General features: G+C 45.5%; 1 protein-coding gene across 2 annotated transcripts in view; it reads left to right on the top strand.

The window, feature by feature from the left end:
• CROCC2 (ciliary rootlet coiled-coil, rootletin family member 2) overlaps window positions 1–26,540 on the top strand; it is an 878,259-nt gene that overhangs the window by 731,602 nt on the left and 120,117 nt on the right. For both annotated transcript variants that reach the window (XM_069213663.1, XM_069213664.1), the window contains 2 exons: window positions 23,327–23,458; window positions 23,742–23,921. In XM_069213663.1, the coding sequence (XP_069069764.1) occupies window positions 23,327–23,458; window positions 23,742–23,921 (312 nt within the window). The remainder of the gene's footprint in view (window positions 1–23,326; window positions 23,459–23,741; window positions 23,922–26,540) is intronic.

Raw genomic sequence — 26,540 nt, 5'->3', positions numbered from 1 at the left:
TCTTAAACCTCACATTAAACCCATAAAAAAAGAATAAATCATTTTCCAAAGGTGGGTCCTTTTCTGCGCTCATGGCAACCTCTGTAGCTAAGAACTTCACACCTTCCAAGGGCTTCAGCTCTGGTGCCTATGCTGCAATCAAAACTGGCCAAGGCACCATCCCTGTTCGCTCAGGCCCTTTGGTATCAATCTCAAACCTAATACTGATGCCGGCCACAGAGCCAGCTCTGGCAGTGGTCAAGCAATCAGTAATGGAGAAGTAGCATCCAATTGGCAAGGGAAAAGTTCAAGGATAATTTTAACTATAAAACCGAGCACCTTCCCAGGGTACAAATGTTTGCACATTTGGAGATTTTCAGTTCATATATCTTGGATAATGAGGATCCAATCTATGGCTACAAGGAAGATGGTTCAGAAGCAGATCATCTCTGCCACCTTACAGTACTGGTGCTGACATCCCCTTGAACTTATAAAATGCGAGTGGCCTCGATACTCCACCAGAAGTATCCACGCCTTACCTGACTAACCCTGCTTCGTAAGAGATTTAGGGCCTGATTACAACATTGGCAGGTGGGATACTCAGTCGCAAACGTGACGAATATCCCATCTGCTGAATTACAAGTTGCATTATATCCTATGTAACTTTTACAGCGGCGGGCGGGATATCGGTCACGTTTGTGACTGAGTATCCCATCCGCCAAGGTCGTAATCAGGCCCTCAATCTTTTGCAACAGTTATTCAGAAAGCAGCAAAAGTCTAACATACTAACAGAAATCTAGCAATCCTCTACAGCTTCTATGAAGCCACTGGTCACATTTTATGAGGCTGTCCTTGACCCTTTAGTGACTGAATGGGAGAAATCCAGACTATAGACAGATAGCCTTATGTCATAGGCCTGCTCCTTGTAACCTGAACATTTTGTCCTCCTGTTGAGGGTTTGGTTGTTTAAAATATCATCTTCAGTGCAGAACCCCAATTTGCCTTTCCCACAGCTCCTCTAGACAGGGATTGCAAGAAGCTTTATACCTTGGGTTGCAAAGTTATTTGCCTCCATCATCGTGACTCATTGAAAAGTTCATGCCCTTGTTTTTTATGGCAGATTCGTCCATGGCATAAGGGAACTGGTCAAACATACAATTGTCAGTCTCTCAGACTGTTTGAACAAGCCATTCTCTAACTCAGTGAGTGATGATCTAGAAGCATCAGAACAGATCCTGAAGTGTGTCTATGGGTATGGCTGTCACACTGTGTCAGTATCCTGGAATGCGTTGCAAAGGATATTTGGGAAATGTCCAGGCTACGCTAAAAGCATGTCCAATGAGGGTTAGCAGCTATTTGAAATGTGGAGGCAGACTCCTCCTTGGAATGTTCTAACAACCACAGAGCTATGGCTCACACCATAGGCCTAGCCTCCACTGCACTGCAATTTCACCAACAATATAAGTTTTGTGGGTATTCCAGAGTTGTGCAGTCTCAGCAACGGCAGCCATATCAGCTCATTTCAAATGACGCAGCAAATGTATTGCTCCTTTCAAGGCAGAGGTGGATCAAGAAGGCATTACCAGCTGCAGGAGCATCAGATCCAGTCCTGACATCTTACGTAGGGTCTTCTGCATTCAGCCCTCTGATCCCTCTCCCTCTTATCAGCTTTCGATTGGGTGGAAGGGTTTTCTATTTTGTCACTCAGTGGACGGTTATCAGGATGGACTGCTGGGTAATGCAGCTGGTCTCCCAGGGCTGTGCCATCTCTACTCATCCTCCCCTCCCACCCATCCCTCCCCTTCTTTCAGAGTTTTCTAGCCAACTCATGCCTCGATCATGAAGCTGGAAACCTTTGACTTGCTGGCCAAAAGGACCATAGAAGAAGTCTCTAGAAGAAAAGGGCACAGAATATCTATATATTTTTTTTAACTTATCGGTCCTTAAGAAAAATAGAGGCCTGAGGCCTAGCCTGGGTCTCTACATGGGAACCTATTAATATAGCAGAAAAAGTTTAAGATACTGCCCATGCACCAGGTCTTGTTGGCCTTAAACTTGTGAGATTGGTTGGTGTCCCTGTACCTCCAGGATGCCTCTTTTCATCTACTAAGTCTTCCCGCCAACAGGAGCTACGTTCGGTTCATGGTGGGGTACCATTGCTCTCAGTAAGCGATCCTTCCATTCAGACTGCGCCCCACGTGTGTTTATGAAGGAGCTGATGCTCATTGCATCTTGTATGTATTCTTCCCATTAGCAGTCCATCTCGTTGGTTCCCTCAGTATGAGAGCGTATATGCCCTGAATCATCTCTCCTTGGAGGACAATAAGTGGCAGCCACACCCCAAAGTGACGGAGGTGTTCTTTTCCAAACTGGTGTTTCCATTAGTTGAGCTCTTCGTCACAGCCAAGAACAGGAACTGCGTTCAGTTTTGTTGCATATGTTTTCTGCCAGGTGGTTCCCTCTGGATGCATTCAAGTTCAACTGGTCTCGGGTCTGTTATAGGCCTTCCCACCAATTCAACTCCTGTCCAAAGAACTGCGGAAAGTGCAGAAAGATGTGTGCATTTGTTTCCTATCGCCCCAGATTAGAGGAGCTGCTGCGTTCATTAATTGGCAGTCAGCATTCCGCCACCTCTTACCCTAACACACAAAGGGGGTTATTACAACTTTGGAGGAGGTGTTAATCCGTCCCAAAAGTGACAGTAAAGTGACGGATATACCACCAGCGGTATTACGAGTTCCATAGGATATAATGGACTCGTAATACGGCTGGTGGTATATCCATCACTTTTGGGACGGATTAACACCTCCTCCAAAGTTGTAATAACCTCCAAAGTGTTTCTGCTCTTGCATTAGGATGGTCAGGTTCTCCACCCTAGTCCCCCAGCATTGCAACTGCACTTGTGAAATTGAGCAGTGCTAGCTAGAATCTTTCCAGACCCCTCCCCATCCTTGTTACCTGAGATGGTTTCTGTTTTTGAAATGTGCCAGTCTACCACCTTCCCAACTTTCTTCCTTCCTCTTTTTCCAACCGAGGAGTAGGGACTACATAGACTAGACCCCAAAAATGTGGTTTGTTAGTACATCAGCCAGGCATTTCAGGACAAATTGGCTGATCAACTGTTTGTGAGCTTCACTGGAGCTAACAAGAGAAATATGTTGACCTAACATGCCGTATGAAACTGGATCATCCTTTGTCAAGGCCAAGAAAAACTCTCCAAAGGGCATTCATCGTTGTTCCACCAGAGCCATGGCTGCTTCCACAGCTCTTTCCAAATGCATGCCAGTTGTCTGCATCTGTTGAGTAGCTAAATGTTCATCCTTGCATTCTTTTGCCAGGCACTACTGCCTCACGCTTCAAGCATGCAGTAACAGGAACTTTCCCTGCTTTCCTTGGTTAGTTGACACTACTCAGGCCTACATCCCAGGAGGGTACTGCTTTCAGTGAGGAATCTGCAAGAAGTTGTATCCAGCAGAAGAAAATGATACTTGTCTTAGATATATAATCTTCCCATGGAGTACTCCCCACCCTCTTTCCTAAATAATGAGCTAGTGTCCTGATTAAAAAGAACCCAAGGTATGCAACCATGTAATTTTCTGTTTTGTTGCTGTTGTGGCTGTCTTAGTGCCTCTGCACGCCCTGATATCATACAGAAAAATTATAATGAACTGATGCCAGGGCATTGGGTGGCACTTAATATACTCTGAAGACCGCACAGTTTGAGGTGGTGTTGCTGGGAAGGCCACGAGGCAGTCATTGCTTAGATATACGTTTTACAGACCAGTCTGAGGAGTCTTCATAGGGTGAAGACTGGAAAAAGTCCGGAACGATTCTGGAACAAAGCTGTCGGGCGGGAGTAGTGTTTTTAGGGCAGGTGGTGGGGCAGGATAGATATATTTTTAGGGCAGGTGGGGGCGGGGTAAATAAATATTTAGGGCGGGTGGGGGGTCGGGTAGTTACGTTTTTAGGGAGGGAGGGGGTTGGCATGCTAGAACCAACCATATAGTTCCCACACATGCCTCTAAGAGGCATGCTTTTACAATGAAAAATAGTTGCAAAGGCATGCGTGGAAACAATGCGGTCGCTGTTCCGACTGCGTTGTTCAGGCATGCGTTGTTCCATCATACAACCATGAAGACTTTAGGAAGATTATGTACCTTCCAGAAACAGTGGTACCAAATGTAACTAACTTTTTCTCTGGCATAGTGTATTATTTAATACTCTTCAACTTCAAAACTTGAAAGCTTCATTCACTGTACGAGCTCCTGCATCCAAAGAAAATCTATTCAAATGAGACCTAAAATAGCTCAAATGTGTGAAAACCAGAAGAATATTGTCATGGTGATTTACATATAATTCACTGTTATCAGAAACTTAGCTTGTTCTATAATTTTAACCATCCCTGTAGGAAAGTGCCCTTTTTGACATGGTCACCCGCACCTTTTTTGCCCTAGTACTGATGTTTTTTGACTGAAAGTGCTAACCAGGCCCCAAGAGCCACTGCTGTTTCCTTAAAACAAGATATGTCTAATTGTAACCCAATTGACAAGGACTATAGCACCCTTGTAAGTCCCTAATAAATGGTTCCCAGGCCTGGGTACTGAAGAGGGTCCTTAAGGGCTGTAGCTTGTATTATGCCACCCTAAGGGCTCCACACATAAATTGCATGTATACTGTCATTGCAGAATGTTGGAAATGGTGCATACCATTTTGAAAACATATCATTGCGCACACCCTGTGTTCAATGCTCATCACCACTGCCTGTAAAATATGCCAGTCACCCCTACAGCAGGCGTAGAGTCCTAAGGCAGGGTGGACTGTATTACATGTGAGGGCACACCTGCATGATCAAATGTACCCCTGTGATGCATAGTTCCATTGCTAGACATTGCAAGTGACCAGGCAGCCATCTTTTTTTACTATTAGCTTTTAATTATGAGGATGCCCAGCAACAGGGCTTCATAAATTGTAAGACATACATCAACGATATTCATTCTGACATGAATTAATGGTAAATATTAAAGGAGTAATAACCAAAAATATAACAGTAACATATGTTGGTACATCCTTCTTGCTTTGATTTTCCCCAGCGCCCTCAGCGTTAACACCATTCAAGGAGTTCAGTTGTGTTACTTTCCCATAATGGTAGTCTCCCCAGCGGTTCTCCCCAACCCCTGTGTCTCCATCACAAGATCAGGCAGCATCTTAAGGAAATGTACTGGAGATTGGTCATTACGAATGACCCAGCTACATGGTGGCTGTGCTTAAACTAATGGTGTAATGGTATCAAACACTCTGTCTTAATACATCCGTACTGAAACCGGTATCAAATTTATTATGACACGCACCCAGAGGGCATCTTAAGGGTGCCCTCTGAAAGCCTACCAGTCTCTTTGTGTGCTGGCTGACTGGTCGCATCCAGCCTGCCACCACAGACACATTTCTGACCCCCTGCAGGTGAGAGCATGTGCTTTTAGAGGCCAGAACAATGCTTGCTCTGGAGGAAGGTGATCACACCTCCAGCAGGGCGGCTAACAATTTAGCATATTAGGGCAGGGGGCTTTAAAGCCTCTGCTGGCTTTGCTTGATATGTAATCCTGGCTTTCCGCAGTCATGGGAAACACCATCGCCTGCCCTAAGTCCCATTTGGCACCAGAGCAGGCGGAAATTAGTTATTCAGGAGGTGTGTTCCACTCCTAGACTACTCACACCCATAAAGTGGGCTGCCTGAAGTGGACACTTGAAGAAGGGTTGCACCATCTTGTTTTTGGTGGAACTAGGAACTCTGGGTCAGGAAAATCTCCACTCTTCACAGGAAGTGGTCATCTAGGGGCTGTAGTCACCCCCAGGGGTATTGGCTGCTATCTTACACTCCCCTTAACACCCCTAAATTCAGTATTTACGAGTCACAATGGCACTAGAGACATAGATTTGTCTTTCTGGGAACACAAGAAGTACTAAAAAGAGCCAACAATGCAAGAACTGTGAACCAGCACTGACATTGGTGCCAAACCCTGCCTGGCTGCTGCTCTCCTGACAGTTGTAAGAAACTACTTGTCCTGCCACTGACCAGCCTCCACAAAACCTTGGAAGTCCGTCCAGTACTACGCAAACCAAATAGCATCATTCTTGGGATGGAGGAGCTAACTTCCTGCATCGGCAGGCGCTCACCGCATCTGCCTGGTTCACTGTTTTGCTGACCATCAGGTCCTCCAAAGGAGCAACTCGTCAGGAGGAGGACACTGAGAGCCCAGGAGGGCAGCTCTGTCGCTTCACCAAGTAACGAGACGCTGAGCCTGCCCGGAGCCTCCCTGCACCAATACCTTGAGTATGCCAGCCCTTGCAACACCAAGGCTTGTGTGTCCAGCCCAAACACCACTGATGCCACATTGACCTGCTGACGAGGGACATCAGGATCTTTAAGGTCTTCACCAAGAGGCGCCCAGCAGTCTTGTTTTTCTCTCCCTCTCCAGGTCACTCAAAACCAATTGAGAGCCTCTGACTCAAGTGATCCGATGGACAAAACATCTCTGCACCTGAGCCCCCTAGCCGATTGATGTCTGCCAATGGTGTCCTCATGCCCTGGAGACCTCCAAGAGTTGAGCCCCGCTTGTGGGTTCTGCCGGACTGGCCCACTCCCATTCCCCACTTGTGGCCTTTTCCTTTTTCAGGGACTTTTCCATTGACTTTACCGCGTAGCGCTCGAGGCTACTATCGTGGCGAGCACCTCTGCATCCAGACACACCAGGGAAGGTAAAACCGAACCGCTGGTGGTTTCTTGGACCTTGGGCTTTAAGCCCCTTCAGTCCAGGAGAGGAACCCTGAAAACCATTTGCAAGTATTTCAATGCAGTGTATGTTTCTTCCCTAGAATGACAATACAGCGTTCGAGGGTCGTGCATAAAATCTGACAGCTGTAATTGTCTTCTGTTCTACCTGTAAAAACCTAGTGCATAAAGTATTTACCCAATGTAGATGATTTTGGTGTCAGAATATATACAAAAAATCTGTTATTTTTCTAAATTGGTCTCAGATTTCTTTGAAGGCGTGTCTCATTCAATGACTGTTTACAGCAAATGCTCAACATGCCCCTCTGATAAGCCTAAACTGTTTGCCCACACTACCAGAAATAGAGCACTTGGGATTATTAAAGTAAGCCCCTATAAATCAATAAGGTTTGTCTGGACTCTTTGAATGGTGTCCCCCTACATTGGTACACTATATATGAAGTCAGCTTCCTACAATCCCCAATTACAGCTAAAACCTGCAATATATTTAAAGAGTGTCCTAACTTTTCCTTTTCTTACTAAATAATTCCTTAATTGCTCGGGAATTTGGGACACATGACAGTCAACAAATTAAATCGTTTTTTTGTTTTTTTTCTTTAGAACCAATTCAAAAAGTAGTTTTTTGATTCTTCGAATCAAAATATTTTCAATTGAGATTTGACCATGGCTATATATTTCCATTGTGTCAATGTCATATTTTTCATCAATAGATCTAATGATTCTGTAATCCAGCTATTTTCAGAACTACCTTCACCAAAAATAAAAAATAAAATGTGTGTGGAAATGCGGTTTTAGCCAGAACTGAATGTTTCTGGGTAAATCTGTACTGTGGTCACGCTGTACGCGGATACATGTATTCAGTGCCTAATTTGAGCTGGTGGTTTGAGGTGGGCCCCCCAGCACTCATTTTTGTGGATCAGCACCTATTTTTCTTCGTCAGACATTGACCCAGGACTAGAAAGAGAAACCAATCAAATGATGTTTATTTCGTAAAAGACACATCCTTAAGAACATCATCAAAGATAAAGCATTAGATGTACGATATATACAACAAGCAAAGTCACAAGATCCATGACAATTCTAACATCCTAGCTTATGTAAACATACAATAAATTACAACACATAAAATCCTTAATATATGACAGATATAGAGAACGAGCCATTGTCTGGTGGAGAAGGACTCTTCCACAAGATCATTATTAGGTGAGGAAGGACCCTTCCACGTGTAGGAGGCTGGCCTGGGTTGTAGTGGGTACCAAAGGTACTTACACCTTATACCAGGTCCAGTTGTCCCTTATTAGTGAAATGTAGTAGGTATCTCGAAGCCAGGCTGTCTAGAGGTAGCTGTAGGCAGAGCAGCCAAGGCTAAACTAGGAGACATGCAAAGCTCTTGCAATACCACTCTAGTAACCCAGTACTCAAACACATGAAAGACAATGCTTAGTGTTACAAAAAAGGTACTTTATTTTAGTCACACAATGCCAAAAATACTTTGGAAACTATATTCTTAGGAAGTAAGTAAATTACACAATATATACACTAGTAACCAAAAACAGGTAAGTAAATAGTCAGAAAATAGTGCAAACAGTGAAAATCACAATAGGTTGCAATGGGCCTAGGGGGAACACAAACCGTATACTAAAATAGTGGAATGTGAAAGTCTGTTTCCCACCTAGGCAAGTGTAGTGTGTAGAGGGGTGCTGGGAGTGTAAGAAAACACCAACGGTAAGTAAAATGCCCCACCCCAGAGCCCAGAAAAGCAGGAGTAAAACACAGCATGTTTCTGTAGGACAGTACCATCTTTCTTTGGCATGTTACCCCCAATTTTACATGTATGTCAGTATGTTTTTGCCTGTCATACTGGGACCCTACTGGTCAGGACCCCAGTGCTCATAGTTTATGGCCTAATGTGTGTGTCTGTATAGTGCTTGACTGTGTCACTGAGGCTCTGCTAATCAGAACCTCAGTGCTTATGCTCTCTCTGCTTTTAAATTTGTCACCATAGGCTAGTGACTCCATTTACCAATTTCAATTGGCACACTGCCCCCCCCCCCCATAAGTCCCTAGTATACGGTACCAAGGTACCCAGGGCATTGGGGTTCCAGGAGATCCTTATGGGCTGCAGCATTTCTTTTGCCACCCATAAGGAGCTCAGAAAACCATTTCACAGGACTGTCAGTGCAGCCTGCGTGAAATTGTGCACACACTATTTCACAGCCATTTTCACTGCACTTAAGTAAGTTATAAGTTACATTTACGTCTAACCTTCACTTGCTGAAGGTTAGGTACAAAGATACTAAGTGTGAGTGCACCCTTGTACTATCAAAGGTGCCCCCACATAGTTCAGGGCCATTTATTGGGACTTTGTGAGTGCGGGATGCCATTACACGTGTTCACTACATATAGGTCAATACCTATATGTAGCTTCACAATAGTAACTCTAAATATGGTGTAAGGAAATGCCTCCTTGGCATGGTTGCCCCCTGACTTTTTGCCTTTGCTGATGCTATGTTTACAATTGAAAGTGTGCTGAGGCCTGCTAACCAGGCCCCAGCACCAGTGTTCTTTCCCTAACCTGTACTTTTGTATCCACAATTGGCAGACCCTGGCATCCAGATAAGTCCCTTGTAACTGGTACTTCTAGTACCAAGGGCCCTGATGCCAAGGAAGGTCTCTAAGGGCTGCAGCATGTCTTATGCCACCCTGGAGACCTCTCACTCAGCACAGACACACTGCTTGCCAGCTTGTGTGTGCTAGTGAGGACAAAACGAGTAAGTCGACATGGCACTCCCCTCAGGGTGCCATGCCAGCCTCTCACTGCCTATGCAGTATAGGTAAGACACCCCTCTAGCAGGCCTTACAGCCCTAAGGCAGGGTGCACTATACCATAGGTGAGGGTACCAGTGCATGAGCATGGTACCCCTACAGTGTCTAAACAAAACCTTAGACATTGTAAGTGCAGGGTAGCCATAAGAGTATATGGTCTGGGAGTTTGTCAAACACGAACTCCACAGCACCATAATGGCTACACTGAAAACTGGGAAGTTTGGTATCAAACTTCTCAGCACAATAAATGCACACTGATGCCAGTGTACATTTTATTGCAAAATACACCCCAGAGGGCACCTTAGAGGTGCCCCCTGAAACTTAACCGACTGTCTGTGTAGGCTGACTAGTTCCAGCAGCCTGCCACACTAGAGACATGTTGCTGGCCCCATGGGGAGAGTGCCTTTGTCACTCTGAGGCCAGTAACAAAGCCTGCACTGGGTGGAGATGCTAACATCTCCCCCAGGCAGGAGCTGTGACACCTGGCGGTGAGCCTCAAAGGCTCACCCCTTTGTCACAGCCCAGCAGGGCACTCCAGCTTGCTGGAGTTGCCCGCCCCCTCCGGCCACGGCCCCCACTTTTGGCGGCAAGGCTTGAGGGAACAAAGAAAGCAACAAGGAGGAGTCACTGGCCAGTCAGGACAGCCCCTAAGGTGTCCTGAGCTGAGGTGACTCTAACTTTTAGAAATCCTCCATCTTGCAGATGGAGGATTCCCCCAATAGGGTTAGGATTGTGACCCCCTCCCCTTGGGAGGAGGCACAAAGAGGGTTTACCCATCCTCAGGGCTAGTAGCCATTGGCTACTAACCCCCCAGACCTAAACACGCCCTTAAATTTAGTATTTAAGGGCTACCCTGAACCCTAGAAAATCAGATTCCTGCAACAACAAGAAGAAGGACTGCCCAGCTGAAAACCCCTGCAGAGGAAGACCAGAAGACAACAACTGCCTTGGCTCCAGAAACTCACCGGCCTGTCTCCTGCCTTCCAAAGAACTCTGCTCCAGCGACGCCTTCCAAAGGGACCAGCGACCTCTGAATCCTCTGAGGACTGCCCTGCTTCGACGACGACAAGAAACTCCCGAGGACAGCGGACCTGCTCCAAAAAGACTGCAACTTTGTTTCAAGAAGCAGCTTTAAAGAACCCTGCAACTCCCCGCAAGAAGCGTGAGACTTGCAACACTGCACCCGGCGACCCCGACTCGGCTGGTGGAGAACCAACACCTCAGGGAGGACCCCCGGACTACTCTCCGACTGTGAGTACCAAAACCTGTCCCCCCTGAGCCCCCACCGCGCCGCCTGCAGAGGGAATCCCGAGGCTTCCCCTGACCGCGACTCTCTGAAACCTAAGTCCCGACGCCTGGAAAAGACCCTGCACCCGCAGCCCCCAGGACCTGAAGGACCGGACTTTCACTGGAGAAGTGACCCCCAGGAGTCCCTCTCCCTTGCCCAAGTGGAGGTTTCCCCGAGGAAGCCCCCCCTTGCCTGCCTGCAGCGCTGAAGAGATCCGTTGATCTCTCATAGACTAACATCGCAAACCCGACGCTTGTTTCTACACTGCACCCGGCCGCCCCCGCGCTGCTGAGGGTGAAATTTCTGTGTGGGCTTGTGTCCCCCCCGGTGCCCTACAAAACCCCCCTGGTCTGCCCTCCGAAGACGCGGGTACTTACCTGCAAGCAGACCGGAACCGGGGCACCCCCTTCTCTCCATTCTAGCCTATGCGTTTTGGGCACCACTTTGAACTCTGCACCTGACCGGCCCTGAGCTGCTGGTGTGGTGACTTTGGGGTTGCTCTGAACCCCCAACGGTGGGCTACCTTGGACCAAGAACTGAACCCTGTAAGTGTCTTACTTACCTGGTAAAACTAACAAAAACTTACCTCCCCCAGGAACTGTGAAAATTGCACTAAGTGTCCACTTTTGAAATAGCTATTTGTGAATAACTTGAAAAGTATACATGCAATTGAAATGATTCAAAGTTCCTAATGTACTTACCTGCAATACCTTTCAAACAAGATATTACATGTTAAATTTGAACCTGTGGTTCTTAAAATAAACTAAGAAAATATATTTTTCTATAACAAAACCTATTGGCTGGATTTGTCTCTGAGTGTGTGTACCTCATTTATTGTCTATGTGTAGGTACAACAAATGCTTAACACTACTCCTTGGATAAGCCTACTGCTCGACCACTCTACCACAAAATAGAGCATTAGTATTATCTCTTTTTACCACTATTTTACCTCTAAGGGGAACCCTTGGACTCTGTGCATGCTATTCCTTACTTTGAAATAGCACATACAGAGCCAACTTCCTACATATGGCCATGTAAGGTGTCTAAGATCATGGAATTGTCCCCCCATTCCAAATCTGGTATTGGGGAGCCAATTCCATGCATCCTGGGGGCTCCACCATGGACCCCCAGTACTGCCAAACCAGCTCTCTGAGGCTTGCACTGCAGCTACAGCTGCTGCCACCTCACAGACAGGGTTATGCCCTCCTGGGCTCTGAGCAGCTCAGTCCCAGGGAGGCAGAACAAAGCATTTCCTTTGGAAGCAGGGTGTTATACCCTCTCCCTTTGTAAATAGTTGTTACAGGCTGGGGAGTTTAGCCTCCCCCAACCTCTCGAAATGCTTTGAAGGGCACAGATGGTGCCCTCCTTGCATAAGCCAGTCTACACCGGTTCATGGACCCCTTGTCCCCTGCTCTGGCAAGAATGTGGACAAAGGAAAGGGGAGTGACCACTCCCCTGTCCATCACCACCCTAGGGGTGGTGCCCAGAGCTCCTCCACTGTGTCCCAGACTTCAGCCATCTTGCTTTGCAAGGTGTGGAGGGCTCTGAGTGGCCAGTGCCAGCAGGTGACGTCAGAGACCCCTCCTGGTAGGTCCTTACCGGATAAGGTAGCCAATCCCCTCTCAGGGCTATTTAGGGTCGCTCCTGTGGGTTCTCTTGAGATTATATTTGCAATTTTCCAGCAGGAATTCTCTGCAACTACTACTTCATCCTCTGACCTCGGATCAACCATAGCCTGCTCCAGGAACCGCTGTAACAGCAACGAAGTATCCACAAGGAATACTTTTCTTCTGCAGCTTCAGCTCCAGCCAGCAACTGCAACAGTTTCCACGGTGTGCAAGCTCTGAGGCTCTGAGGATTCCCTGTCTTCACCCTGCACCAGAAGGACCGAAGAAATCTCCCATGGGTTGACGGAGTCACTCCCCTGCTCATGCAGGCACCTTCTAAGTCAGCGATCGGTACTCTGGGACTCCTCTCACAGTGACGAGCATGCTCCTTGGATCACAGTGGGTGGACCCCATTGACACAGACTGTCCTGAGGTCCTGCTGCCGCAATTTGGAGGAGGTAAGACCTTTCCTTCCCTGAGAGTGACAGTACCCCTGTGCACCGCGTCGTCTTCACCTCCTGAGGCCTCTGTGCACTATTTGCAAATACCCTTCGTGCACAGCCAGGCCCTGGTCCCCAGCACTCTATCCTGCAGCGCTTAACTCGCTAAGTTGACCTCCGGTGGCGTGGGACCCATCTTTGTAGTGCTGCACCAACTGCGTTTTGCACCTCCTTTGTCCCAGTGTCCTGGGACTCCAGTGGGTGCTGTCTGGCATCCTGAGGGCTCTCTAAAGTGCTGAGAGCCCCCCCTTCCTCTCCTCACACAGAGTTGAGGCCCCCTATGTCCCTTCTGGGTCTAGCTCCATTTTGATGCAAACCCAAATTTGTCATAACCAAGGCTTGTTGCCGACTTCAAATACAAAATCACGTCTGCATCCATCCTCACGTCATGGGACATCCTTTGCATCACGCAGTAACTCACTGGCTCCTTCCTTGGGTGCAGTCCTGCAGTCTTTGTCCAGCCGAGGACTCTTCTTTTACACCCTCTTCTGGGTTGGCAGGGGCTCCTGTCCTTCCTGGAACTTCTTTCGACTTCTGGACTTGGTCCCCTTCTTTTGCAGGTCTTCATGTCCAGGAATCCAGCAGTTGTTGTTTGCAGACTTGGTTGGTTACTGCAATAATTCCAATCACGAGGTGTAGTGTGTCCTAAGGAAACTTGCAGTACTTTACTCCTGCTTTTCTGGGCTCTGAGGTGGGGTCATTTACTTCTTTACTGTATTCTTACTCTCCCAGCGATTATGCACACAAAACACTTGTCTAGGGGGGAATTTGTGATTCACATTCCACTTTCTTAGTATTTGGTTTGTGTTGCCCCTAGACCTATTTTCTCCCATTGCATTCTATAGCATTTCCTATTGTTTGCACTATCCTGTGTCTAATTACTTGCCTTATTTTGGTGCCTAGTGTATATATTGTGTATAATATATACCTCCAGAACGAGTATTGTCTCTAAGATATTTTTGGTACTGTGTCACACAAATAAATACCTTTATTTTTGGTAACTGAGTATTGTCTTTACTTGTGTATAAGTACTGTGTAACTACAAGTGGTACTGCAGGAGCTTTGCATGTCTCCTAGTTCAGCCTAAGCTGCTCTGCTATAGCTACCTCTATCAGCCTAAGCTGCTAGAACACTACTGCATTGCACTAATAAGGGATAACTGGACCTGGTATAAGGTGTAAGTACCCAACGTACCCACTACAAACCAGGCCAGCCTCCTACAGTTTCCTAAAACACACTAGAAGTCGTGATAGAAGATAATGCAAGAACCAGAAGAGACTGCAAGACACCAACAATGGATTTCTGGACCGGAGGACCTGTGGCAGAAGGGTACCAAGTCCAAGAAGCACCGAAGAGCCCAGGGAGAACAGGAGCCCTTGCTACCCCGGATGAAGGTGCAAAAGAAGAACCACCAGTGAGAAGACAGTCAGTACTGCACCAAAGAAGACAGATGCGGGTTGTTGATTGGTGCAGAAGATGTCCCACACCGGATGGATGTATGCAGTCTGGCTTGCGTTGCTGGATTCTGCCAACAAGCCTTGGTTCACACAAAACACGCAGTTGGCGGAAAATGGCACTGCCGGGAACCAGAAGGGACCTGGTGACCTCTACCCAGGAGGGGGGAGACGGAGGGGGCTCTCAGCCACTGAGAGCCCTCAGAAGACCAGGCAGCGTGCACAGGAGTCCCACAGCACGGGGAGAAAGGAGGGGCAAAATGAGGCCCACGCAGCACGACACAAAGGATTCCCACGCTGCTGGTGAACCACTCAGGAAGCTGTGCATCGCAGGGTGGAGTGCTGGGGGCCTAAGCTGTGTTGTGCATGAAGAAGCTCGCGCACAAGCCTTAGCAACTGCAAGTCATGCAGTGCACGGGGGTACTGTCTTGCGTGGGGAGGCAAGCTCTTACCTCCACTAAAGTTGGACAGCTGGATGTTGGGACTGTCGGACTCACTTTAGTCTGCCACCAGTGTTGCTAGATCCACGCCTGTCTGGAGAGGGGACCCAAGCCACCGGTCATCGCTGCAGAGAAAGAAGTGCCTGCTAAAGCAGGGAAGTGACTCCGTCATTTCACTGGAGATTCCTTTGGTTTTTCTGGTGCAGGATGAAGACAGGCAGTCCTCGTAGGATGCACAACCTGGAAACTGTTGCAGTTGCTGGCAGGGGCTGAAGATACAATGTTGCATAAGTCGTCTTAGCTTCTTTGTTGCAGTTTTGTAGAATTCCTGGAGCAGTCAGCAGTTGATCCATCAGTAGAAGATGAAGTAAAGGATGTAGAGGATTCCTGCTGGAGTCTTGCAATCTGAATCTGAAGAAACACCCTGAGTAGAGACCCTAACTAGCCCTGAGAGGGGGACCAGTCACCCATCCAGGTAGGCACCTATGAGGAGGCCTTCCTGATTTCACCTGCTGGCACTGGCCACTTAGAAGTTCCCAGAGTGCCCCACCACCTTGGATTCCAAGATGGCAAAACCCAGGGACACTCTGGAGGAGCTCTGGGCACCACCCCTGGGGTGGTTATGGACAGGGGAATGGTCACTACCCTTTCCTTTGTCCAGTTTCACGCCAGAGCAGGGACTAGGGGTCCCTGAAAAGTTATGGACTGGATTATGCAAGGAGGGCACCATCTGTGCCCTTCAAAGCATTTCCAGAGGCTCTGGAAGGATACCCCTCCCATGCCTGCAACACCTATTTGCAAAGGGAGAGGGTGTAACACCCCTCTCCTAAAGGAAATGCATTGTTCTGCCTTCCTGAGATTGAGCTGCTCAAGCCCCAGAAGGGCAGAAGCCTGTCTCCGAGGTGGCAGCAGCTGGGGCTGCAGTGAAAACCTCAGAAGGCTGGTACAGCAGTACTGGGGGTCCACTGAGGAGCCCCCAGAGTGCATGGGCTTGTGCATCCAATACTGGAATCAGTATTGCGGTACAATTCCCAGTTGTTAGACACCTTACTTGGCCTTATTCAGAGTTACCATTGTGAAGCTCTGCATAGGCAAACTTATACTGGCGCCCCTGCACTCATGAAGTCTGGGAAAATGGGCCTGGACAATGTGAGGGCATCTCTGATAGTGCAGGGGTGCCCTCACACACAGGTACTTTGCACCCAGCATTCAAAGTTGGAAGACCTGATATATAGGTGACTTATAAGTGGCGTGGTGCAGTGAAAATGGCTGTGAAATAGTGCATGCAGTATTTCACACAGGCTGCAATGGCAATCCCGTAGAAGTCTTTGTATGGGCTCCTTATGGGTGGCAAAATAATTGCTGCAGCCCATAAGGATCCCCTGTAACCCCAATGCCCTAGGTACCATATACTAGGGACTTATAAGGGGGGACCAGAATACCAATTTGGAGTGAAATACTGAGTCACCAGTATGTAGTGACAAATGTAGGAACACAGAGCATGAGCACTAATGTCCTGATTAGCAGGACTGTAGTGACAATTTAGAAAACAGTGAAAAACACTGACAAGCAGGCTACAAACCCTAAGCACTGGGGTTCTGACTTGCAGGATCCCAGTGACACAGTCAAAAACACACTGACATTGGGCAGAAATGGGGGTAAAATGCTAAAAAGAGGGTACTTTCCTACACCACAAGATCATTATTAGCACCAAGCCATTCACAGAGAGCTGCAACCTGGAAATGCATACAACTGGTGAAAACGTAGTGCAGGTGAAAACGTATTTCTATTTTTATGTGATGGAATAACTGGCCTTCAACACATGTAAATGGAAGTACTGTGTCCAAGGCATTGGTTATGCTATCATTAAATGCCATTATTTGACAAAGCAAGTTTGCAGTAGCTTCAATACGGTCCCTTTACCTAAAGATGATAACTGCTCTTTTGAGGTAGAAATATCTGTGTAACTATAATGACTACTCTGTATCAATGATGTGACATTCTTGGTTCAAAGTGTCCCCCGATGTTAATGTTGAATGGGAACCATGAAGATGGTGATTCAACCACAGGACTGGTTTCCGCGTCCTACCTGATGGGGTGGGCTTAAAAAATTGCAAACATCTCATACGAAGGACTGGGAGATCGATGGCTTGCATTAAACTTTCAGGTACCCAATTTATATAATATTTTCTTTGTAATTGTATTCTGTGCAGTGTCCTTTTTTAGGAGGCTTGTTGCTATGGTACGGAAGAGTGAAGGAGAGAAAATAACAGAACAAAATAAAAGGCATTGTCTGCCAAAGAGCATGAGAGCGAAAAGGACTAGTTTGATATTTCTCTCCTCTTCTTTTGCTTTCAGCTTGTGATAGGCAATGAGCGATATCCCTCCACCTTGCCGGGTTGACCTTTAACACCCAAAACGCGGTAGCTTTATGGGATAAATTCCACTCGAATGAGGTCACTAGCTCTTATTAGCTAGGGCTCTACTAGACATCATTCCCAAGAAGTGGTAATCCTTTAATTCAGCTATTTCTTCTTTGCTTTCCATGGCTGAATTTACGTTTTCAAGCCGGGCAAGGGGCTTCGTTTTGCTTTGCCAAAAATCAGAGACAAACCGTTGTCACTGGGTGGTGTGATAAAGTTTTTCAGACTTAAGCCATTTTTTTTAGGGTTCTTATTCAGAAGAGAACCACAAGAGGAGCACGCAAGATTCATATGTCCTAGGCTTAATGTATTCATCTATGGGAAAAGAGCAAAAGGTATCAGCAGAGCCTGGACGTTTGACAGTTGGCAGTGTACCAGCTCAGAAGGGTGGTGTAGCAGCCCTGTGGGCGCCCCTGTAAGGTGGAGAATTAACCTACACATGAACCAAACACCGAAAAAGCTGCAGACCACAATTTGATGGAAATCCTGATCTGTAAAAATGGCAAACAGAGAATGAGAGAAGGTCTTGCCAATACTGCACTGGTGTAAGCCGCCACAGTATGGTTAAATAGCAGAAGTGGAGAAATCTTGCCTAGTTGGAAAACACTAATCCCTCATCTAAATTCAATGTCAATTACAGCAAGTCAAATTAACAGGTAACAAAACAAATACTAAAAACTAGGACTACCCTAAAAGCTACAGCAAAGCAACACTGGGTCAAGGTTGGGGGGGGTTGTGATTTCAAATCTAAAGATAAACTGGCAGTGTTCCTGCTGTGGTCTTAAAGCTGTGCTGCAGTCTATCCAAGGGTGGTGGGCATATCTGCTAATAGTACATGAAAAAACTTAGAGTGGGTTTCAACAGGATTCCAGATACCTAACTGGCAGTGGCTAGATCTAATGAAAATGCTAACCAAGATTGTACCCCTGCTGGTGATGAACCCTCCCAACATTGCTGCATAATGTGGAGTAAAGCAATCGCACCCAATACTCTAGGTACACACAGGGCCTGCTTTAGGACTGGTGGCGTGATGTGCGCCAGTTTGTGGCACCCCCCCACCCCATGACCACCTCCTCGGTTTCACTCACTACCACCCAGCAAATGTGCCCCTCATCTCTCCATCGCTCCCCTTTCACATACATTCATGTATTTTAAAGCACTTGTAAAGGCTGGCTTTACTAATCCAGTCAGCTCGCCACATTAAATATAGGGGCATATTTAAAAGTCCCTAGCACCATTCTAATGCCACATTAGCGTCATTTTCTTACGCTAATGTTGGCGTTAGAAGGCCAAAAACGCCATGCCATATTTACAAAGTGGAGCAGTGCATACATTGCGCCACTTTGTATCCCTTTGCGCTACATTATTTCTGCGCCAGGCATAATGTATGTAATCTGACAGATTTCTTTGCTTCATTTTTTTCCTGAACTTTTAGCAGGCATTAAAAGGAGGCGTCTGTTGGTTACAATAGCCCTCTGGGTGCTTGCAGGATTAGCGTCAACATTTTTTACGCTAATCCCGCAAAGCGCCGGACAAGTGTCAAAAATTCTGACAATAGTCCCCTAACTACTGCCATGTTGCACCGTATTTTAAATACAGCGCACACATGGTGGTGTTAGGGGAGTGCTCAGGGGCACAAGAAAGTGGTGCAGCACTCTGTGCAGCTCAACTTTTTTCAAATATGCCCCATAGAGCATATTTAAGAGCCCACAGTGCCATTCTAACGCCACATTGGTGCCATTTTTTTACACTAATGTGGCATTAGAAGGCCACAAATGCTGTGCCATATTCACAAAGTGGCGCAATGCAGGCTTTGCACCACTTTGTAACCCTTTGCGCTACATTATGCCTGCGCCAGGCATAATGTATGCAAAGGGGGCACCCTCTCACTAGGTGGGCTAAAAAAGTGACGCAAAGAAATCTGACAGAATTCTTTGCGTCATTTTTATTCCGGCACTTTTAACGCCTGCTCAGAACAGGCATTAAAAGGAAGCTTCCATTGGTTACAATGGGCCTCTGGGTGCTTTGCAAGATTAGCATCAAAATTATTGGCGCTAATCCTGCAAAGCGCCACTTTTCTTAAATATGCCCCAGAGTTGTTTTTTGCAGCAGGCATATTAATCCTCTATACTACTTTATGTTGAGTCAAAGCAGCCAATAGGTAAAACTCCCATCGCTCTCCCTCTTTCTCTAGCAGGAACATTAATCACAAGAGGTATCTTGACATTTTAACTGTTTCTTGAAGGCTACAGCACTTGCTTTGAAATCAAAAGTTTCTGAAGTTATTGCTAAACACAGCGCCCCCCTGAGGTCAGCCGGCCCTGGGTACACAACATTAAGCCAGTTTGTGAACCAATGGCTAATTGCTGGGAAAGAATTAATAGCAAAATGTATGAGAAAGTCAATTTGTGGGTTTCGTGATTGCAAGTCTGAGGGTAAACTGACAGCATTTCTGCTAAGATCTCCCCTACTGAAGGCATTCTGATGGATATTTCTATATATCTATTGAAGGACTTATTATGGATATCCCTGTGCTAATTTGAAGGGGCCGTCTTCAGCCCTATGAGGGGGAACACAGTAGGTATTCTTCCTCTTGCACAACTTTGAAATAGTTCCTAATGGGGATTATCCTTCTTTCAGGTTTTTGGCTTCAGCTTTCTTTTTAATTTTCCAAGCATAAAACATCAAAGAAAAACTTGCATTGGCAAAGCCAGTAGGTCTGGTCGATACAGACGCAGAAAGACACGACATGCGGTCACCTAGGCATGTATACACACACAAAGCATATACTAAGGATGACATACAGATAAATCATCAAAGCACCTACAAATATAAATAAGTACACAGAGAAACTAACATGCTTTCGGGCACAGATGTAAACAGACATACAGACATCCATTAGCACACAATTAAACCTGTTAGACTAAGTATATTGACCCATGGTTCTAATTATGTATTGTATGTGCATATGTGTGTGTATTCATGTGTGTGGGTATGCATAAATATATATATATGTATGTATGTATGCATGTGTATATGTTTGTTTCTGTGCTTGGCATGTTCGTGGGTCATTGCATGGCTCCTGGGTGGGTTGTTATACTAGATATCTATGAATCCCTGCTCTCATCTTATCACACTTATCGACCCCTCATCATCTGTCATGTCTTTATCAAACTATCCTCCATTCCCACTCTGACTCATCCCAAATCCTTTCTACTACTTTCATCTCCTAAATAACTCTGCCTAAGCTCTTCCCTCTGCTTCCACATCTAACTCACCAAACCTCACTCTACTACCATGACCTCCCACACAACCCGACTAAATTCTCCCTCAATCTCACCCTGCTACTATGATCTCCCTAACCCTTCCAGAGACTCTTCCCTTCTCCATCCCCCTTTACTCATCCCAAGCCTTTGGGTTGAGTAAATGAGGGATATACTCCCAATTAACACTTCTGGATTTCTTTCCTCCTCCACCCCTCCATTACTCCAGTCAATCTAACTAACAAACTCTTGTATGCGCGGCTCAAATTCACTCATAATAATACTAAAACTGTACTCCTATTTCCCGATACTAATTCATCACTAATTCTTGTTGGTTTCCAGAGTAGCGTGCTACTCACCGAAAAGCGCTTCGATGCCTCGTCAGGGGTAGTAAGCGCTATATAAATACTATTACGATACAATACAAGAACCTTCAGGCACTTATATTTTCAAGCATTGGCACAGCTACAGACACACCCATTTACATACATGCAAAGCATAGTTGGGACAGTAGTACTCAGAAGGCAGGCAGTACTCAGAAAGGACACATACAATAAAAGGCTACATTCTAGGAATAGACATTCATGCAGGATGCAAAAGCAGCTTAGGCTTCAAAAGCATGTCCTTAAGTTCAGAAAAGAAGTGCTACTTTGTCCACAAACCTTGCTGGACTTGTCACATATTACTTGTGAGCAGACGTAAGTGTGAAGATGGAAAGATCATTGGTTTTTGCAGGAATTAAAAGTAGACGCCAATAAGAGCATGGAAAATAGGTACATTCCTGCTTCAGAGCCTCCACAAATAAAACCAAAGGTAACAGACACTGGTGCTTACATCAGCTATTTTTATTGTACTCTCCGGAGCCCCATCAGTTGAGCAATCATCAGTTAGCTGCACAAGACTGCCACATCCCCAATAAATGTATTTTGTGATAAATAGTTGGGTATGGTGAGGTGTCTGTCAGATTTCACCAGGAATTTTTACACAGACAGACAAAAACACACACACAATCTTTTCCTCAGTTTGGAAAAACCTCACTTTCTCTCACTTACTACACCCACCAATCTGCATTGTTCTCTTTTCACTGCTTCTTAAGCCCCTTTCGCGCGCCTTGCTTGTCATATAATGTACTCTGACATCCTGTGCCAGCATACTTGTTGGGAAATCTGAAGCTAAACAACCCCCCTCCTCTCCCCAATCATACTGACCCCACTATGCCCCTGGTCAGCACTACTTAATAAGGGTGAGTGTATGCTACTGAACTGTCTAAATGAAAATGAAAGATCTCAGGACTACATCTACTAGCAACGTTATTGAATGTACATACCTGTGAAACTTTCTGTGCTACTTTGCATACGGGACAATGTATGTGCTTTGTAAATATAAAGCATCTTTTACATCATTTAACTGTATACTGGTTGGCATTCCTCTACCCTCACCACTCAAAGCATAGCGCTGGCCAGCCTCGGATTGGCAAGGCGGGCAATCGGGCATCGGCCGATGGGCATGTGTCTGAGGCCAGTTAATGGGCCGGTTTTTAGATCTGTTAAACAGTGCGACCTGCATTGGTCCTCTCTGGTGCCACCAAGTGCACAACGTGAAAGCCTGTTATACTAGCTTTTATATGCAAATACTAAACCTGTTTCCATCAAATCACTGCAGGTCAGCCGGCTAATTATCATAGGCAGAATGACAATGGGCTGCTCCGGCTGTCACTGCATGCCCCCTCTGACTCTCTCCAGGTGTGACAGAGCTCCCGATGGTAAGCAGTTACCACTTGCTTTGCAGAGGACTGGGGCAGGGGAGAGGACCTGAGAGTTGGGTGGTGGGGGTTGGTAAGAGGCAGAGAGGGAACTCTGCAGTTGATTTTTGTCCCCTCCCCTCCATGGAAGAGGGTGGGATAAATTAGTCTCTGCTGTTCTTCTTTGCCTGCCCCATATCCTCCTGTAGTCAGCAGGGAGAGGTTGTTGCCTTAGCGGACTTTGAAAGTGAGAAACCATGTTTAAGTCCCAGCATCAGCTCAGCATCCTGTGATCCTGGGCAAATCACATAATTCACCCGAGCCTCCAAATAAATTTATCTGACCTTCTGTATTGTTATCTGGTGCTCTTGTAAAGCTCCCCAACACTCCTGTGTCAAGTTTATACTATATAAAACTGTGAAGAAAGTGACACTATGCATATTTATTTTTGTATTTATACACTAGCATCATTCCATTTGTTAGAACTTACGCATGAAGATACCTGCAAGTAAAATAACTATAACTATGCGCCTTTTGCCAGTCTCTGAACACTACACTACAGAACCTCTCTTAAGTAGTGTAAAAGTACTGCACATATCTAAAAGCCGTGGGTGAGTGTAAAAGGCCTAAGGATGGAGAGGACTCTAAGGGAATTTCAGGGTGAGAAATATTCCAAGAACACCCAAGAGAATTATGTGGAATAATTTTGTTTCCAGTCTTGACAAAAGTTACAGGCCCTATAAGGTTTAGAATACTTTTAGTACTGCAAATGTTTATGAACATTAGGTCCATGCTCCTAACTGAACTGTGTTTTGCGAAAGGTTGCGATCTGTGAATGTGGGCCACATTGTTTTCACTGCAGGGCCTAATTGTGGCCCCAATCCAACCTTGGTGCTGGCTGATAGTCTTTCGCCCCTACTGTGTGTAACCTTCATTTTGCATCCTTGTTAAGGCGTTCTTATGTGAAAGACCCCTTGCTCCTTTCATGGCTGTGCTGATGAGTGTTTCATCCCTGCAGCTGGAGCGAGAGAAGCTCAGGAAAGCAGACGATGCCATGAGGCTGAGCGTGGAGCGAGGGCAGCTTGATCAGTCGCTGAACACCTTGGAGCAAGAACTGGCTGAAACCCTGAGTCAGAACCAGCACCTGCAGGTCAGAGAACAAGGCTCCAGGATGATAAACTGTAAAACAGCAGGGATACATTTAAGGCGAGATATAGAGGAAGTACATGAGCAGAGCAGCTTAATATATAGCGCCATATTGTGTCTTTGCATCTTTCTACCTGATCACGTGTATCTTCAGATAATAAAGTTGCTTATAAAAAAAAATATTTTCTGCCATTCTTCTCTTCTGTTTATACTTTTCAGTTTACTAACTGTCGCCACTTCCTGTCATGTCATTGGTTCGTCTCAACCTTTCAATCTTTTTCAATTAGGGGCAGATCGCAGACTTGGAGCGTGCTCACACGCAGCGGCTGATGGAGCTGACGTCTCGGCACCGACAGGACCTGGAGTTGGAGGCAGAGAGATTGCGCAGTGCGCAGCTTCAGTCGGAGCGCCTGCTCGATTCCCGTGAGAGAGCTTACAAGCAGCGAGTGAAGGGCCTAGAGGAGCAGGTGAGAAGGGAGCAACATTCCGTTGTCTGTGTACCAGTCATGATGCACTGCCCACACTCTGGGTCCTAGTATCAGTAATCTAAAGAAGAAACCTATTCCTGCATTGCTCAGTCAGCATTGGAATTATATTGACCTCCCCAGAACTATTTCACTGTGCTGGCATTCAGTGTTCACCTTCCTGATTATCTATCGGTCAAGGCATCGTGTCTTTTGTGTTTCACACCCCGCAGGCTTCGTTAGCCCCCAAAATGGGGCTTCTGCCTATGCAGAGAAATGTATGGATGAGTATTTTCCAACCCTTCCCTAAATTGTAATGACAGCCAATTTGTTTTTTTTAATTCAAAAGATGTGCCAGCAAAACTCTTACTTTTACAGAGTATTGATAAGGGACTCTAACCCTGAAATGTGTATACACACAAACTTTGGTATTCTATGGTAATTAGTGTTTATTATTTGCTAAACTCTTATAAATCAAATACTTGAGGATTACTGTCATAGTAGTCTCTATGTCAGGGATTAGGAATATTTATCAAAGGGAACATGATATAGAACTTTATTCATCGCAACTCCCTGATCAGTTTAGAACCCCTTAATAGCTTTGCAGCCTCCTGTTATTTTTAGCGCTGTGTCCCTGGTGTAATCTCTCTGTGGGCTTTTAACCACGCCCATCAGTTTGGTTGGTTCGTGGGCTTGCCATTTAAAATTTGCTTGATTTAATTAGTGAAAGACATGCATGCATCTTACATTTTTCCGGTGTTTAGCCCACCTCGAGCGCACCGGCCAACTACTGAAAACATATGAGGTTCCATATTTTTGTTATGGTTTCTGGGCTACTTTTTCTCTTTATATTGTGGGTGTCGCGATCTCGCTAGGCAGTAGACAAGTGCTTTGCATGACATTGACCCTGTTACATGGATATTTGCACTTTTGCCAGTTACATAGATAATTGCACTTTTGCGGGTTACATGGATGTGGAAATTTACAGGATAAATTCATGCAAGGATTTCTATGAAACTTGAAGGAAGATCTTTATTAGAAGAAAAGAAGATCCACTCTAGCCTCAGACTACTGGGAGGTACAAGTCTAGTACATCTGAATAATAAGTCCTTGACCGTACTAAGTTCATCCCTTACTCCCCAAAATATTTTGCACGAATCGGAAGATTACTTCTTGTAGATCCATCCCGTGCTTACATCGGAAATGACTTCACACAACACCTTATCTGAGCTAAGTTCCTCTTTCCAACTTTGTGCAGAAATAACTTCACTTCATCAACTGGGAAAAGTCTTCAAAAGTGTGTCAGCCACCCCATTATCAGCACCAGGGATATATTTAACCTCAAAATTATATTCTTGTAAAGCTAGCACCCATTTAGTTATTCTTCCCGAGATAAGATCCAAACCCTTTTCATTAAAAATGTATACCAGTGGTTTATGATCAGTTCTGATTTCAAAATCAGACCCTGCAAAAATCTCTTCAATTTCTTCAATGCCCAATGTACTATTAGAGCTTCTCTCTCTATTACCAAATATGTAGACTCTGCATCCTTTAGTCCTCTGGAAATAAACATTAAGGTGTGTAAACCATTGCTTCAAGATTGATGTAACATTGCTCTCAAGCCTTTCATTCTGGCTTCAGTAGGGATGATAGATTTTTTTCTTCAAATCAAAATTTCTCAAATTAGGTGCTGCATTAAGTTTCTTTTTAATTTTCTCAAACTTGTCTTCATATTCTGAGTCCCAGCAAAATTAAACTCCTTTACATAAGTGATCTCATTTTAACACTATGATCAGCAATGTTTTTGACAATTTTTTTTGTAGTACCCCACCATGCATAAAAACATCATAAATTCCTCCTTCGATCTGGGTGAACTCATTTTTTAAATCGTGTCCACCAGCTTGAGCTTAAGTTTTATACCATCACCATAAATGTTATGACCCAGCTAGATTATAGTGTTAGTATGAAATGTGCACTTTTCAGTCTTTAGAGTGAGGTTACTCTCCTCCAATCTCCTTAACTTCTCTGAGCCTTACATCATGTTAATTATCATCTTTTCCCAAAAACGGGGACATCATCTTGATAAATGCAGACACCCTCCGTCCCTTTCAGGCTTTTTTCCATTACCTGTTGAAAAAACAGATGCAGCAGAAACTAGCCCGAAAGGAAGCCTGACAAATCTGAAGGTACCGAAAGGAGTTATAAAATACTTCTAGTCCCTGGATGACTTCTCCAGTTCAACCGGATGGTAGGCCGAAGTGAGGTCTAAAGTGCTAAATACTTTCGCTCCTCTAAGTAGAAGTAATAAGTCTGAGTTGTTGGGTAAAGGGTATTTATTCACAACTACATTTTTGTTCAACTGTCTTAAATCTACACATAAGCGTAAGCTCCCATTAGATTTTCTTGGTGCAACAACTGGAGCCAACCATTCTATACCTTCAACTTCTATGATCCCCCTAGTTTTTAACTTACTGATTTCTTTCATTTCCTGATGGAGAGCAATAGGCACAATCGAACTTTACAAGTAATGGGCTGAGCATTTGCTTTAAGTAAAAGTTTGTTTGTAGTCCTTCAAACACCCCAGTTCTTCCCTGAACACATTAGAAAAATCTGATTTTATTT

This window comes from Pleurodeles waltl, chromosome 11 (genome assembly GCF_031143425.1).
Source record: "Pleurodeles waltl isolate 20211129_DDA chromosome 11, aPleWal1.hap1.20221129, whole genome shotgun sequence".
Classification (NCBI taxonomy): Eukaryota; Metazoa; Chordata; class Amphibia; order Caudata; family Salamandridae; genus Pleurodeles; species Pleurodeles waltl.
This window is presented reverse-complemented; position numbering and strand designations above follow the sequence as displayed.